The sequence below is a fragment of the Synchiropus splendidus genome, chromosome 5 (assembly GCF_027744825.2).
Source record: "Synchiropus splendidus isolate RoL2022-P1 chromosome 5, RoL_Sspl_1.0, whole genome shotgun sequence".
NCBI classification, from domain to species: Eukaryota; Metazoa; Chordata; class Actinopteri; order Syngnathiformes; family Callionymidae; genus Synchiropus; species Synchiropus splendidus.
In genome coordinates, this window is record NC_071338.1 from 29,670,310 (window position 1) to 29,686,266 (window position 15,957).

Sequence of the window (15,957 nt, forward strand, 5' to 3'; positions counted from 1 at the left end):
TTTTTATTGTCGGACATAACATGGTGCCAGTGTAAAGGTAAAAAAACAAAATAGTTTTTGAGGGTTTCTGACCTTTGCAGATGGGTAACAGGCTGCTCCACTGCCCGTTGAGCCGACACTGAGCACGTGTGTTCCCACTCAGGACGTAACCTTTATTGCAGGTGAAGTTCACAACATCATTGAGGTTGAACTCGCTGCCATTTGTTCGCCCATTGGCCGGGTTGCCAGGGTGACCACAGGTAATTGCTGTGAAGCGTAAAAAAAAAAAAAAAAAAAAATGTACGGATACATTCCTTCACTTTTCTTGCACTTCGTGTCTCGGCACTTACGGACACAGACGGGTGTTGTTCCAGACCATCGGTGGTCTTGCTGGCAGATTCTCACTGACGTCCCAATGAGACGGTATCCCAGCATGCACTGGTAAACCACAGTGTCACGATAACTGGAGCCATCTCCGCTGATGTGTCCGTTGACGATGGGATCAGGAGAATCACAGTGACCCGCTGTTAAGAAAGTAAATGTTTTCAAAACAAAATGAATTTATGTCCCACAACGCCGCAAAAAAGAACCCAAAATAAATAGTGTTGGCCTGATGAGGCTTCATGAAACAGTGTGTTCAAAGTCAGAGCCCACCAGATGGCACTCTCTGCTCTAAAATGTTTAGATTTTAAAAAGCACTTCAATGAAACCTTGCATTATTTTTAAACCAACGGTGCCAAATTCTGAGCACTGAAAATATTGACTGTTTTTTATCTGGATCAGTCTAGTTCATATAAAGTGACCATTGTGATGGGCTAAGCAGTAAGGACCCCCCAAAATAAAATATTTAACCGTCAATCTCTAACATGGCATGTTGGCAGAGTGGCTCAAAAATAATCATTATCCAATTTTCTACAATATGATGTGCTAGGTTTAAGCAAGGTTATCAAAACAGGAATGAAAATTTGAAGAGCTGCCGAGCCATAAAATGATTATTTACTTATCAATCTGGTTGACTCAAGGAAAAAAAAAAGACAGCGACTGGCACGTGCAATGTTTTTTTTTTTTTTTTTTCCTGTGCACATATTATCAGTGAGAAAGAATCTTGATGCAAATTCCTGTTGCATTGGTTGCCAAACTTTATCCTGAGTGACATTATTGCACTATTATTTATTCATTTTTATTTTTATTTTTCTGTATATATGTTGGTTAAAAGAAGAAGCAGGAGATAAACCCTGATATTAAATGACTGTGGCATTTAATTCACAATATTCTGGGCGACATGAAAGATAATCCTAATGAAGTACATTTGAGACTTTTATTTTTTCTATTTTATTCTTCATAATTACCTCAATAACGTGAATTCTGTTTGAATATTCAAATATAGTGAGCGGTGGACCAACATGTCAGAAACACAGAACTCTAGCCATAATAGGTGAAATATTTAGGTCCTCATCAGTGTCAGAGAGGAGGCTAGAGTTGCATCGACAAGTCCATCCAGGCTTTGTGTCTCATCTCTGTACATTTTTAATGCAGGATCAGATTGTGCCGATATTTACATGACCTTACCCACAAAAACAGCTCCCACTCTTTAACCACGGACTTGAGATTCCATTTTAAAACTTATTTTAACCCAGTGGCAGACCCTCGGTAACCCAATCTCACCATCCACACGACGTCGATATCTCTTTACTATTCACCCCTACAGGCATATGTGACTGAGTTCAGCTACTCCTGCTTACGAAGCGAGGCTGAATCGCTGCATTATAGAACACCATTAATCAAATGTTTTGACTGCTCAAGGATTATATGGAATTTAAAATGAGATAAGATTATTTGACTATGTGACGTGCGTGGACTGTTCGTCTAGCAGTGCTAATTTCTGCAGAATCAACCTTGACACACGCAGGACCCGCATGGATTAATAAAGCGCATAACTAAAAGATAAATATCTTACATGGCTTTTCATGAAGGAATCAGTTCAATTCATTGAGATAAAACCTTGTTAATACCTCGGGGAATCACTGTCACTTTCGATCAGACTTACCCAGACACCTGGTCTCTGTGCCGCTCCATAGCCCGTTGGCGCCGCACTCTCTGACGTGTGACCCCACCAGTGTGTAACCATGGTTACACATGAAGATTGCAGTAGCTCCAAATGTTGTCAATGTGCCCAACTTGGTGCCAAACGGCGGAGAAGGAAGATCACCACAGGATAAGACTGAAAAGAATTTGATGAGAGTCACTTCACTCGTCGCTGCATATAAAGAGTTTGAGCCTTCGCCCTGTCAATCTCGGATCACCCTCCATAGTCACACCTCTCCTGCCTCTTCTCCTTTTACCTGAAAGCTCCAACATTCATAGTCCGACTCGTGGTCACCTGACCACGAGTCCAAATCATCTTTAGTTTGGTTTCCAATGTTCTACACAAGCTCTCCCTATGATAAACACATTTAATATCTTGTCTTCTCAAGTTGCTCCCAGTAGAGACCTCACTGCTGTTGACGCTGACGCTTTTATTTCTGCTTCCTGTCTTTTTGTGTCAACACCATACAGCTCTCACTGCAGTCCTATAGAGGATCCCTTTCACTCTTCACCCGTCAGTTGTCCTCCACCACCGCTGCACTCTCTTCTTTACCTCTCATTTCAGCGCCGATCCTGGGTTGATCCAAACTTACTCTTGCATGTTGCTGGGTTATCAGACCCCTCCCACGTCCCGTTGGCAAGGCAGCGAAGCGTCCTATGTCCCATTCCTAGCGAGTATCCCATGGAGCATTCCAGCATCACCATGGAGCTGAACTCTCCAAGCCGACCAGAGAGAAGACGGTAGTTCATGTGCTCGGATAACACACCCTCAACACTTGGGCAGTGAACAGCTGAAAAAAATGCAGTGCAGAAATCAACAAAGGCACAATCAATTTTACAGTACTTTTCTTGAGTTAAGCTTTCGACAAAGAGTTATTCAAAGTTTGGCTGGAACTTAAGCTGCGTCACGCAGTCCTCCCCACTGAGACATCAGAGCCGGTAGATTAGTCGCCCGCGATGCCAGAGAGGATTGCAGTGCAGTTGTCTGCTTGTAGTGTGACCTGACTTCTAAAAAAGTGAAGATTTATGGGGACGTCAATCAACACTCATCTGTCGTCTTGAAATATCTGGATATGACCAGAATGGAGGGGCGCGTGAAGCCAAAATGGATTGGAAAGAATCTTGATGCAACTTCCTGTTGCACTGGTTGCCAAACTTGATCCTGAGTGACATTATTGCATACAAGCATGCATGTTTTATTTATTATTTATTCATTTTTATTGTATTTTTTACATATATATATGCTGTGTTTCTAATGGTTAAAAGAAGAAGCAGGAGATAAACCTTGATGTTAAATTACTGTGCTGTTTAATTCACAATATTCTGGGCGACATGAAAGACAAATAATCCTAATGAAGTACATTTCAGACTTTTATTTTGTCTTGAAAACTGGGTAATGCTAAAGTTGTGGTCACACGGTGCAAGTCTCATAAAGCAGAGCAACAGTTAAGGCTCTCTTAAGCCTTTTTCATTCCAGATTAAACAAGGCTCAGTAATACATATTCAATAAATGTGTATCCAATGTGAACTCTATTTTGTGTCTGGCCACCTCCTGTGATACGAGTTTGGATTTGGATTTACATTAAAGCAGAGCAATCAAGGAGCCACATTAGATTCTGCGATTGTTGTGAGATGCAAAAGCCAATCTTGGCAGAGGGTGAGAAGACAAAGAGTCAAAAGAATCAACTTTAAATTTAGTTACTGAAATATTAGATAAAAAGGGAAAGAATTTCACTGAAAGATTTGCATTTTAAATCATAAATGTTAGGATGTCTGGGCAACAGACTCATTGAAAAACTTAACCATAATAAAGCATATTTACAAAGGCTGTATAAAAAAGTAATGACATAAAATAATGGGATAAAAAAGCCATTATAAAGGATAATAACTACTCCCATTTATTTTTTTAAATGAGCATTAATTTAATATTTTGAGATAAGTATTAAAAAAAACTGGCGAAACAGCTTGTGATTAGTTTATTTTGCAGTTTTGCGCTGACCTTGTGAAGGCTGCAAAATAAAAGGCATGATCCTGCGATACTCACACAGGCATCTTGGGGCCGTTCCAGCGTTACTCCAGGTTCCGTCCTCCAAACACACGGCGGTTATTGGGAGGCTAGAGTCGAGGTGGTAACCGTGGTTACACTGGTATGTCACCTGACTTCCCACAGTGTACTGGAAGGCATGGAAGCTGCCATTACCAGGCGACTGAGGAATGCCACATGACATAGCTGAGGGAGAGAATAAAGACACTCGGTTGAATGAAATGCCAGCAACACCTTTTTTTCCATTTAGGATGGTACCTTGGCAGAAAGGTGCAGGTGCATCCCACTGGAACAGCCCATTGAGGTGGAGCCTGCAGGTTGCGTTGGCGCTGCCAACCAGCCGATATCCGCGGTTGCAGTAGAACTGCAGCCTGCTGCCTGGATGGAGTCTGGTTCTGTTGAGCACACCGCCGTTCGCTGGTGGATCATTGATGCTGCAGTAACCGGCTGGGGATGGAGACGACACAGTTAGGGGCGGTTTCAACTATTTTGGAGTTATTGACTAAATGGATTGAACAAATGAAAGAATTTGATGGTTAGTTTTTATCACCTTTAAAAGAGTTTGTATAACAGGCCACATAGACACACTCATCAATTCATTATCTTCTGCTTATGCTCTCAAAAGGATCAAGGCAGAAGTTAACCGTCGGTGAGCGGGAGGGCCATCACGGACATGTCTCTAGTACATCGCACCAATCACAGAGGATGCAACTATCATTTCACCTCAGTATGTTTGTTTTCGAATGTGCAGTCTTAGTGAGTAAAAATCCCACATGCAACAATAACATGCATTCTGGACAAATCACAAACATTTCTGTGATGAAACGGCACTTCTGACGCTGTTGTCTATTCCTGGAACTGAGCATAAAGAACAGTAACAAAGGGCCAGTTGGCTCAGTCTGTCCTGTTTGATGTGTTTTTTCGCTCCACCTGTGCTCTGTTCCCCTCTGCTCTGCCAGCTGTGGGGACTTTTCCACTTACAATAACACCAGTTTGCAATTCCAGGATTTTAATCAATGACCATATCTTGTTTCAGTTTTCCACCATTCTCTCCTCGATGAGTCAGCGGGCGTCTCTTCGGCTCCGCAGCTGTAGTTCTAAAATCAATTTAAACTGTCACGAAAATGAACTTTCATCATTCACTGGTTCAACCGTTTTCATCTGGGTCTGAAAGAGACTGCCATATTGCTGTCACCACAACAACGCCTCCAGTTTGAAAAGGAACGAGTGCTCCTCAAACACCAGCAACTTTCATTTCACCCACAGCTGAAATTTAGAAGTTTTATCATGGATAGACACTTCACTATGAGAGCCGAAAACTTTCCTGCCAATAACTGGTATTTCAGTGTTCCAGGTGGCGCGCTCTTCACAGTTGAAGGCAATGAACTTATTTTCACAAAATCTAAACACAAACATTTGCGAATCGACTACATGCGTTTTTTTAACGGTAATGTATTTAATTTCTAATGTTAACGGTATTTTACTCATACTTTTATGAATATGATAGAAGTATAATTTATAGTCTCTATTCCCCCATCTGTGGGAATTTAGTGTGAATAATCTTCTTCTTCTTTGTAGTCGCCCAAATACAAAGTGTACTTCACCACTTACACGGATGGATAAATTGACTGGATGTTTAAAGTGAAAAAGCGGAAATATTCACTGTTTTTCGCTGCTATGATTCTTCATAACATCAAACATATGCCTGCATATTTCTACTTTCTGTACATGGAATCATACGGGTAAATGAATGACTGAAACACATTAATGGTTAAACACTAATGAATCTGACTGCTTTGAAGTCTGTGTTATCACATTGCAATCATCAATTTATCATGTTTCCTTGAAAATGTAGGATATCTAGAAAAGGAAAAATCTGTAGTAAAGCATAGAGCTTTATGCTGATATACCTTCAGGAGGTGTCAGTATAGTGAGCTTCTCAGGACCAGATGCATCATATTTGATACATGATTGTTTGCGTCCAGTTTCTTTGGGAATCACCAGCATGCTGGATATATTTGTGTTGGGTTATTTGTAGTACATAATGCTGTGAGTACTATTCATCAAATACACACATATGGAAAGCGATACAAACAGTGTAGAAACCAGGAGACGACGAACACACCTGAGTATCGTATCTTGAATCCCTTCTTGTTGGTGGCGTGATCGGTGGACCAGCGCAGATACAGCTCATTGGTTTTGGACGTGAAGTTGAGTTGAGAGGAGTGATTTCCACTCAGGGCGACCAGCAGCGGGCTCTGACCAGAGGATCCTGAACCACAAGTGGATCAAAGTTGAGAATGGTGACGAGACCGCGAATGAAATGAGTTGCAATGGTCAGTGAAATTTGTCAGCATTGTGTGTCTGTGAGCAAGCCCACTCCACAATGGGACTTTCAAAACTGGCCAGCAGAAGTCAGTGCCTGTGTTTTACCATCGAAAATCTCCAACTCATCAAACTGCTTTTCGCTGTGGAACAACTCGACATAGATGTTGATGACGTAACCTGGTGAAGAAGAGAATGTTAATGTGGTGTATTTCATCGTGAAGATGTCACACTGGCTTCTCCTCACCTGGGATCATGCGCAGCAACCATGAGCAAGTCTGGCTGTTGGGGTAGCTGTTCGGAAACCCGGGACTGAGAATCACCCCTGATGATGAGGAGCGCTCCTCGCTGGCAGGGCACTGAGCTGAAAGGTTAAGGAGGGAATTGTCGACATTTCAGCGGTTGTGTATTGAAACACTGCTTGATGAAAAGCCACTTGTTTCTGTGATATTGACATATTTCTGCACAGATTTTGCCACTGCAACTAGATCCAGTGGAGAGACAGAATGGGAGGAAGTATTTGTGAGTCGGTCTCCAATGGGACTGACTCATAAGAGGAGTTGAGTACTTGGTATTTGACATTCCATTCTTCGTCTGTGGGTGCTTGATTCAAGATGTAAAGACCATATTTGTGGCTATACTTTAGACTTACAAATAATAATGTTGATGTGAGCCATCATTTCATGGTAAAAAATAGTCAGGCTAAACAAGATGCCAATGAGTACTTTATAGTGATTCGGTAATGCAGCTAGTACACAGTATTTTTTTGGCATATGTTCCGTAACCTAAAGTGTAACAATATTTGTTTATATAACCGCCGCTGTTCAGGTATCCTAATGACTTTGTGTCACCCGGGGTTTTAAACCAGCCTTCATGCAAAAAAACCCAAAACATTTTTATCATTAACCACTGCGGGATCATGTTGCTCCGCTGACTGAGAGTCATGAGCCAAGGTTGACACACAGGGACCAAGGCTTTCTTACCTTCACAGGTTGGTGCGGGAGATTCAAACAGCAAATGGGAGTTGAGCGTGCACATGAGCTCCGCCTTTCCAACAAGTGTGTATCCAGGCAAGCACTGGTACCTCACCACATCACCTGAGAGACAGACAGAGTGAGTAATATAATGCATTGGAAATATAATTCAGAAACATTCACCTTCCAAAAAAAAAAAAAAAAAAAAGCTGCATCATCCTTTTTGAGTTATGACGACTTCCAATGAAATCAATTTCAGGAAAGTGTTGTTGGGAGAATTAGCTTTTATTTCTCTGCCAAATGTATCTGTAATGACCTGTTAATAATGACTGGCACAAAAAGCACGTTTTTGAGAAGCTAAAAATATTTTTATTGTCTATTGAAAGGAAATTTAACATGTACTGAATAGACATATTCACGAACAAAAATTCAATGACCATTTAGAAAAAAAAAAACAACAACTTCTCATCTCCATTATCACATCCATGAACCTCATTAGTTGTCTTAGGCTCCTCCTTCTTCCTATTTCCATTTTCTTCCATTCTTCATGTTCCCTGTCTCTTGTCTCCACGTGACCAAACCATCTCAGTCTGGCATCCCAAACCTTGTCTCCAAATTGTTCTACATGAGCTGTCTTTCCAAAATGCTCGCTAAAAAGCTAAACCGTTTTTCACTGCCTCTACTCCCTGCATCTTCACTTCTCCTTCTGCCTGGCTCTCTCTCATACACACGGCAATAGAATCCAATCGAATCGAATAGAATCAAATGGAATCTAATGGAATATAATCTAATTTAATAATAATCATCTACTCTGTCTTGGTCCTATTGATTTTAATGCCTTTTCTCTCCAGATCACTACATCATCAGCAAACATCATAGTTCATGGACACGCCTCCCTGACTATACTATACTTCCAGGTTAGGAGCTTGAGACAATCGGAAACATTCCTAAACTACTCTCACTCCACCCCCACTGACAGTGCTGTCAAAGTCACTGTCAATAAAACAATGTTTGCAGTGCATAACTTACCCAGTGACACCCATCAATACGCAGGGCAAAAGGATCGCCATCCCATGGCAAACCCTAGAGCCAACCTGCGTCTTTGCTTTACACTGCGCACCACATCAGGATATGACACAAAACCTCATTATTTGAAATCTCATTGCATCTATAGCTTTGGGAGTGAGAACGTGTTTCGACCTCGCAAGTTGATGCAATAGCTAACATTACTAGAGCTTAAATAAATAATGTCTGCATCACTAAATCTATATCCACAGCAATAAATAGACATTTCTATCCTGTAAAACCCACAAGTCATGGTTTCAGGTTCTGTCCCAGTTTCAGGACTCGCTTTTACTTAATTAACACACAAAGTTGCTCAGGTCTGACAGACACACAAGTACACACAGATGAAGTCCAGCTGGGGATTATTTTTGACATTCATTTCTGAGTCATCAAGAGCTAAAAATGGGACAAAACACTGTGTCAGTGAACAGGATGAAGTAATGACTCATCACTAGATGGGACTCCACCCAATAAAATTTGCCATTAAACAGCTCATCAAACCAAACATATCATACCATTTTGACTCGAGAGCGCCACCGAGTGAGCTCTGAAAATGAATACAATTTATCATGACCCGTGCTCATTTATTTATTTTTACTTACTTACTTACTGTATTTATTACTTTATTTTTCTTATGTGTCTAATTATTCTTTTAGAACATGACGTGCTGTAGACATTGTCAATATTGAAAATTCACTTTCAAAAAGAACCCAGCCCTAACCACCGACGCGTGACTCTGCCACCAGATAGCAAGTGTGAGATGAACATTTCTAAATCTGCTGGAGATGGAAAGTGGTCATGGCTAAAAAGGTGTTGAATCAAACATGCCGCCCAAGCGTGTCACAGCCTTCAGCTTTTCACACTTACTCTACTTATCCAGGTCCTTGACTTTCACCATTAGGTAAGGTTTTTTTTTCCCCCTCCTTTTGAAGTCTTTCCACCAGAGGGGGAGAGAATATTCTGGCTGTCCCTATTTGCTCTAGTTTCAAAAACACGCTCCGCAATCGTAGATAAGAGGTGCTCATTATCATTCTAGGTGCGAAGACCAAGATAAATTTGTGCATCAAAGTCAGCCGTCATATCAGTTTTCATCAGGTGGATGGCATCAGATAAGGTTTTCATCTGGACTTAATACATGATCTCTACTCTGGCAAGATTTAGTCAGACTTCAAAGAGAACTATAAGCTAGCCTTCCCAGCTTTTCAGAGAGTGCAGTGTACCATAACACTGTAAGTACAAACCGCTGCCTTTTTTAAACCACACTTGTGTAATCAATGAAGATTTGGTTGTAATAACAGGCACAATAGAATATAAAGGCAATGATTTATTGCCTAAGCCTATTCTCCCAATTTAGGGCTGATATTTTTAACAAATATATATATATATATATATATATATATATATATATATATATATATATATATATATATATATATATATATATATATATATATATATATATATATATATATATATATATATATATATATATATATATATATATATATATATATATATTTCCTGATACAATTTAATAATAAAAAAAATCAAATTATTGTTTCAACTTTGATCTTATAATCTTTCACACAACTCAAACAGTATTCAGTGAGTGCAGAGGTCTGCCAAGCAGCTCACCTCCAACGTTATTGACATCCATTATTCCTGACCTTTTGCTTCCACAGACACAAGGAAGTCGCTTTATTGACTTGTTTGCACAGTGTGCTGTTTAATTAGGTCCTTTTTGCTTTGTTTTTTAATGGTTGGGCACAATTAGCAGGGGGAGACAAAAACCTACTGCGGCCCTTTGTGGAACTAATTGCTCTAGTTAATAATAGTTTGTCAATATTAAAAGTCAAGGTACCATCACAGATGAGTTTTTTTCCCCTAACTTTGTCTCCCTTTTGGGTATATTTGTGTATTTGTTAAGCAATATTCCGTGTGGACGTGAATCTGTCAATGAAACTGGATTTTTACCTATCAGGAAGTCGTCATCTTCATGGATTATCTCAGCGTTGTCCACAACAGGCGGCGGAGGGCATTTCTTCAGACGGTATGCTGAAGAGCGTCAAACATCATTTCAGCGTAAACAGGTCATCATATTTAAACTTTAATGGGTACCACTCCTACCGCAAATTGTTCTTGACTAGCTAGAAACGTGTTTTCGCTGCAGTGACAATCTGATGTTGCTTGACACCAACAGAGGAACAGCACTTTCTACTTTCAAGGAGGGCATCTCTCCACCACGAATCTTACTGTCTGTAGTTCTTTCTTTTTTCATCTAACATACTGTCACTGTTCAAGTGAAATCAATTAGAATACTGCATCTGTCACAGCAACATCCATAGATTAAATGGCCTTTGATACGCTATATTTTGAATGACATAGTATTTTAGCAGGGTGCTGCAATATAAAACCTACAAAAGCACATTTAAAATTATGTACAAACAATTGGCATTGTGGAGGGTTTAGGACACTTTTTACCAGTCACATTATTTCAAATCTTCATTATCATTGTTAAATACAAATGACTAACATTCAGAGTTGTTTGTGAGCGTTGTTGAGGGTTGCACATTGGTAAACTTTGCTCACCATGGAAGTTGAGAATGAAGAATCCTCCGGTCGAAAAGTCAGAGTGGAATCGGATCAGGACCTGTGGACTGGTGCTATACGCTGACTCTAACGCCGTGTTGCCACTGAAGACTCCAAGCTGTGGACTGGAAGCATCTGGACCATCCCTGAGGAAGGTGACAACACAGACAGCTTAAAAGTGATACAGTGACTGGACTCAAGTCCCTGGACTATTGCTACAACTTTGATAACTACTTTGTTTCAGTGGATGATGGAAATAGAATACAACACTGGTCAAGAGATTGTTTCAATTTCATTGTGATCAAAACATTTTATGCCTCACAAGTGCTATGAAAAAAATGAAAAATGTTTGTGTGAAAACAGAAATATATCGATGAAAGGTTCCTCACAGTGTAAGCATTTATTGTCATAATCTTAAAAAAATTACATTAAAATAATGAAATGATAATTGTAAGAAAAAAGAGATGCATAACTTAAGAAATGATATTCCATGTAACGTCTGGCTTTTGCTAAATAAGTCAGCAATAACTTTAATGTGCATATGCTGCTGTAAGACAGCAGTCTCCCTACTATTACTTGGTGAACATCTGGCAACAACTGTGCTGCCTGTTCCACCGGTAATAAAAGTTTAAAGTGCCCACTGTAATCCACACAAGAGGCTTGGAGGCTTTTCATGTCAGTGTCGGGCTGACTTCAAAATTCTGGGAATGCTATAAAATCACCGTAGATATGCAACCAGACACTAAAGAATAAAGTAGATATTCCACTCCAGAACACAATATAATGTTTGTGAAGAAAGAATAATAAAAAAACAGGCCCTAATTGAGTGTGATGATCAACAAGTAAATGAAATTAAAAGTGTGACGTGAAGCAGAACAGAACACAATTACAGGCTCCAGTCGCTGAAATCCAGAAGCATTGTAAACACATTTACTCAGGGATTACCGAGCACAAATACACCAAAAGTAATTGAAAATGTCAACAACATCCAGAGTGTTGAACGAGAAACCAAATCACAGAGGATGAAGGAATCACTCAAAAAAAGAGAAATTAAACTGAAAGCATTTTTTTTTTTCATCGCGTGGTTTGAAAACACATGTAGTGAAACAACCTACTGAGTCCCGATTTGCGGAGCATGTTAAAGCTGAGGTCATTTTGGGTTACCTCTGAGCCCAACATGCCAAATAGCGCGGTCGTACCCCATCCATATAAATTCCAGTACATGCCCTTTCATGCAGCGTGAACTAGTCACGATTTGTTTATAATACTCACTGTTTATAATTATAATGAAACAACCTGAGGTAAGAAAACAAAGGTGACCACCGTTTTTCCAAATTGGTGTGTTTAACAGGTGTATGTGAATGTGTGAAACTGATTTTTAAAGCTCAAATCAATCTATTTCATATATGTAGCAATTTCAGTTCTTAATCATCCAGTTTCCTCTTAAAAAAAGCTTTCCTAAATATACATCAAATGTCTCTGAATGCGATTTAGTACGTGGGATGTTCTGCAACAATTTAATGATGACAAAATATTAATATTAATATACAGTGTCGGTGTAAAGTTTTGTTCACGGTTGTGCTTGTTAGTGAGATTTAAAAGCCATTGCCGCCTGCTGTGATCGCATTACTTTCCCAGGGCATGTTTTTGATCCGCTGGCTCCTCAAGCGTGACTCTTGAGCCCGAAAAATGTAGCCTGATCTCAACAAAACACCAATTAATGTCTCTACACCTTATTTATTATACATTTAAAGACACTTTTGGAGGTCCCCAAGGGACAGTGAAGCTGGGCCGAGCACTTCTTTCATTCCACAGATCGGTGAATCTCATCATTGTAGCTGGAACCACAGAGTGCTCGCATGATTCACTCGGGTTTGGGCACAAAACTAGATTGAATTGGTCGGTGGTACCATTGTAAATGCATGACTCCAACACTCCCAGGGTTATAATCTGACCTTGGGCGCAGAATCCTGTTACAAAAGAAGCATGGACAGCGGACATATAACAAGGAATTTAAATACATTCCGTGGATGTTTTAAGTCCATAGAGTAAAGTGGTGTGTCAACCATGTGATGAACACGACCAGTTCATTTTCAAAGTACTGTAGTAAAAGTAAACGACACTTCAGGCCTCTGTATTATTGTCACAATTCTTGTGAGTGTGTGAATAAAATATTTATGTTCCTTGTTTGTGGGCTGGAGCAGCAAATCCAGACTCACCAGACAGTGATGTAATCAGTGACAGGCTCCGTCTGCAACAAGGTGAAGTTGATATAAACACCGTGTCCATGCGGAACAGTGATAAGCCAGAAGCAGTCCTGCGAGTTCGGGTATTCGTTGGGGTACTGGGGCGAGTAGATGGTCCCGTTCTCAGCCGTGACGTTATAGCCACAAGGCGCTGTTGAAGACAAACACTTTTCAGACTGGAAATCTCTTCAACATTGCGAGGGATTCGAGAATCCACGAGGTGAGGCAGAGACGGAATTAGATGCCGTTTGAAGATAATGACTCTTTAATTAAACAGCCCGAGGCAGACGACGTCTTCAATAAATATGACGGACAAACCCACTTCAGCCTTACCCTCACACCGCGGAACTGGGTGGTTCCACTTGCGATTGGTGCCATGCAGACATGTCAGAACGGTGTGGCCGATCAGCACGTAACCAGGGTAACACTGAAAAGTGATGGACTGCCCGGCGCTGTAGTCGCTGTTGATGATGTCACCATTGGGGAATGGAGAAGGATCCTGGCAGTTTTGAAGTTGATAGGCTGCAGTAAAATGAATTCAGTCAGCTAAGTGATGATGAAACTGATTTATTTCCATCACATACTAATACAACACAACATTATTGAGCTACTTCACAACGTTTGGCAACTGTTAACACTGTTTACCAATAAAACCAGAAGTATTTAGCAGAACCATGAAAGTGCTTGTGAGCATGAGTGTGGTCTTTCTCTTTGTTTCCCAGCTTTGTTATCGTTTCAATGACGCACAGGTGCTCGGTGCATTGCATGAGTTTTTGAAGTCTAACACTCGGGGCTATAAGTAAAGCCATGTGAGGCATCGCACTGAGCTCTCGGAGAGGCTTACTAACAATCCATCTCTTTTAATGATGAGAGGAAAAAAACACCTGTCGATCAAAGTTCAACAGCCCACAGCGTTTCATGTCCCTGACCCTCCTCAGCTTTGGAAATGAATTCTAGTTCATCCTCACCATGACGGCATTGATTTTGTCAAATATCAAAGAACATAAAATGAACGTTGATCAGCGATCGCTTCCATCTATGTAAATCTCTGCAAACTTTTTCAGTCATATCTGCACCCACCTTGGTATGTAAGTCTGAAACCTGGCCTGTTCTCTGAGTGGTCACTGTAGAAGTGAATGATGGTCAGGTGGGTCGTGCTCAGCAGTGGCGGCGGCGTCTGAGACCCACTGAATTGTCCGATCAAAGAGGAGCTGTGCTGGGGTCCCGCCCGGACCTCCAGGAAGTCATGGTTATCCTCAGAGGAGAAGTTTTGAAATTGAATATGAGCCCCTTGAAGAGAAAGAAACAGGCCGTCAAACCATGAACGACGATGCTTCTGAAACCCTGGAGAACGGTTTTCAAAGTTGATCAAATTTACATTTTCATACAAAAGGTGAATAGAAAGGGTCCTCATTAAAGTGCTTTGCGATCCCATGATACTCACCATATCCAGTTGGCAAGGTGATTTGCCAGGTGCAGTCCAAGTTACCGGGATAGTTGCCGGGGAAACCTGGGCTAAGTATGACACCGCTCATCTCAGACAGCACACTGCCACACCGAGCTGGAAACATGCGTAAATACACGTTAGACCCGAACACATCAACGTGAACGACAAGCGAGGACATTGGACGACTGAATCTCAGCAGGTTGATGAAAATTCTTGTTTGGCTTAAAGGCAAATTGATCACAAATTTGAAGTCAGTCAGGAAGCACCTTGTTTCCTCAAATATATGCTGAATAGAATTTAATACGTTGAGTTGCATATTGCGAATAAAGCACTAAACTGTTTTGGGAAATTCAATTATAGCTGCAATAATAGCAGTATGAATATTTTGGGACTCAGAGTCTCGCTGGAGACACGACACGATACGATAAACTCTAGTTTGGATCATTTGTGAGGCTTTGACAAACAAGGAAGCACTAAAAGCTCCTTGATACATGAAAAAGGAGTTGATTGACAGCTCAAATCAGCTCAATCAAAGCAGCAAATATTTAACAGAGTTTTCAAGCCGAGGCACAATATCCCTTGTTTTTATTCAGCAAAATGCAGACGGAAATATAGACGGAACAACAGGAAATATATCAGTCCCTCCAGGATTTAGAGGACTTTTTAATTGATTGTTGTGGCTAAAAATGCTGGATTTTGCAGGAGATAAAGAAAATGGTGGAGTGAAAGTGTCGATCATTTATGGTTGTGGAACAACATGGTGGGAAAAAAGGACATTTTTAATTAGCATGTAAAAAATAGCGTCTGTTTTTAGAAAAATGATGATAAAGTAAGCACATCTTTTTCATTGTGGTGTTCTGTGACTGGTTTCCGGGTTGACACTGTGTAAAGAGCATTTGCTTTTTAGTTGTGGAGCTCCTCAAAAGGGCGGAGAATGACAAACATTTGGATGGGTGGAGTCAGAGAGGTAAAGGTGGGTGTTTGTGTGTGAGGGAGTTGTTCAGTGGCACATTAGTCGAGCGAATTAAAACAGTAACTATCGCATCTAACACAGGGTCGGGATGTGGCGTGTCAGAAACAGTACTGAGAGAGATGTACGTCAGGGTCAGCCATGTTTGTTGACGAATACTACGGGTGATGGTACTAGCAAGTTCCCTTTTTAGTTCCGTGTATTATACATTTAAATAATCAGACATTAGGACA

At 40.6% G+C, this 15,957-nt stretch overlaps 1 protein-coding gene across 3 annotated transcripts in view; it reads right to left on the bottom strand.

Moving 5' to 3' along the window:
- LOC128758487 (CUB and sushi domain-containing protein 1-like) overlaps window positions 1-15,957 on the bottom strand; it is a 432,079-nt gene that overhangs the window by 45,843 nt on the left and 370,279 nt on the right. For all 3 annotated transcript variants that reach the window (XM_053864463.1, XM_053864462.1, XM_053864464.1), the window contains 16 exons: window positions 14,752-14,868; window positions 14,388-14,597; window positions 13,641-13,829; window positions 13,281-13,458; window positions 11,062-11,207; window positions 10,447-10,527; window positions 7,417-7,530; window positions 6,681-6,797; window positions 6,542-6,613; window positions 6,234-6,380; window positions 4,367-4,555; window positions 4,109-4,294; window positions 2,658-2,855; window positions 2,027-2,200; window positions 330-503; window positions 73-246 (listed from right to left, as the gene is read on the bottom strand). In XM_053864463.1, the coding sequence (XP_053720438.1) occupies window positions 73-246; window positions 330-503; window positions 2,027-2,200; window positions 2,658-2,855; window positions 4,109-4,294; window positions 4,367-4,555; window positions 6,234-6,380; window positions 6,542-6,613; window positions 6,681-6,797; window positions 7,417-7,530; window positions 10,447-10,527; window positions 11,062-11,207; window positions 13,281-13,458; window positions 13,641-13,829; window positions 14,388-14,597; window positions 14,752-14,868 (2,466 nt within the window). The remainder of the gene's footprint in view (window positions 1-72; window positions 247-329; window positions 504-2,026; window positions 2,201-2,657; window positions 2,856-4,108; window positions 4,295-4,366; window positions 4,556-6,233; window positions 6,381-6,541; window positions 6,614-6,680; window positions 6,798-7,416; window positions 7,531-10,446; window positions 10,528-11,061; window positions 11,208-13,280; window positions 13,459-13,640; window positions 13,830-14,387; window positions 14,598-14,751; window positions 14,869-15,957) is intronic.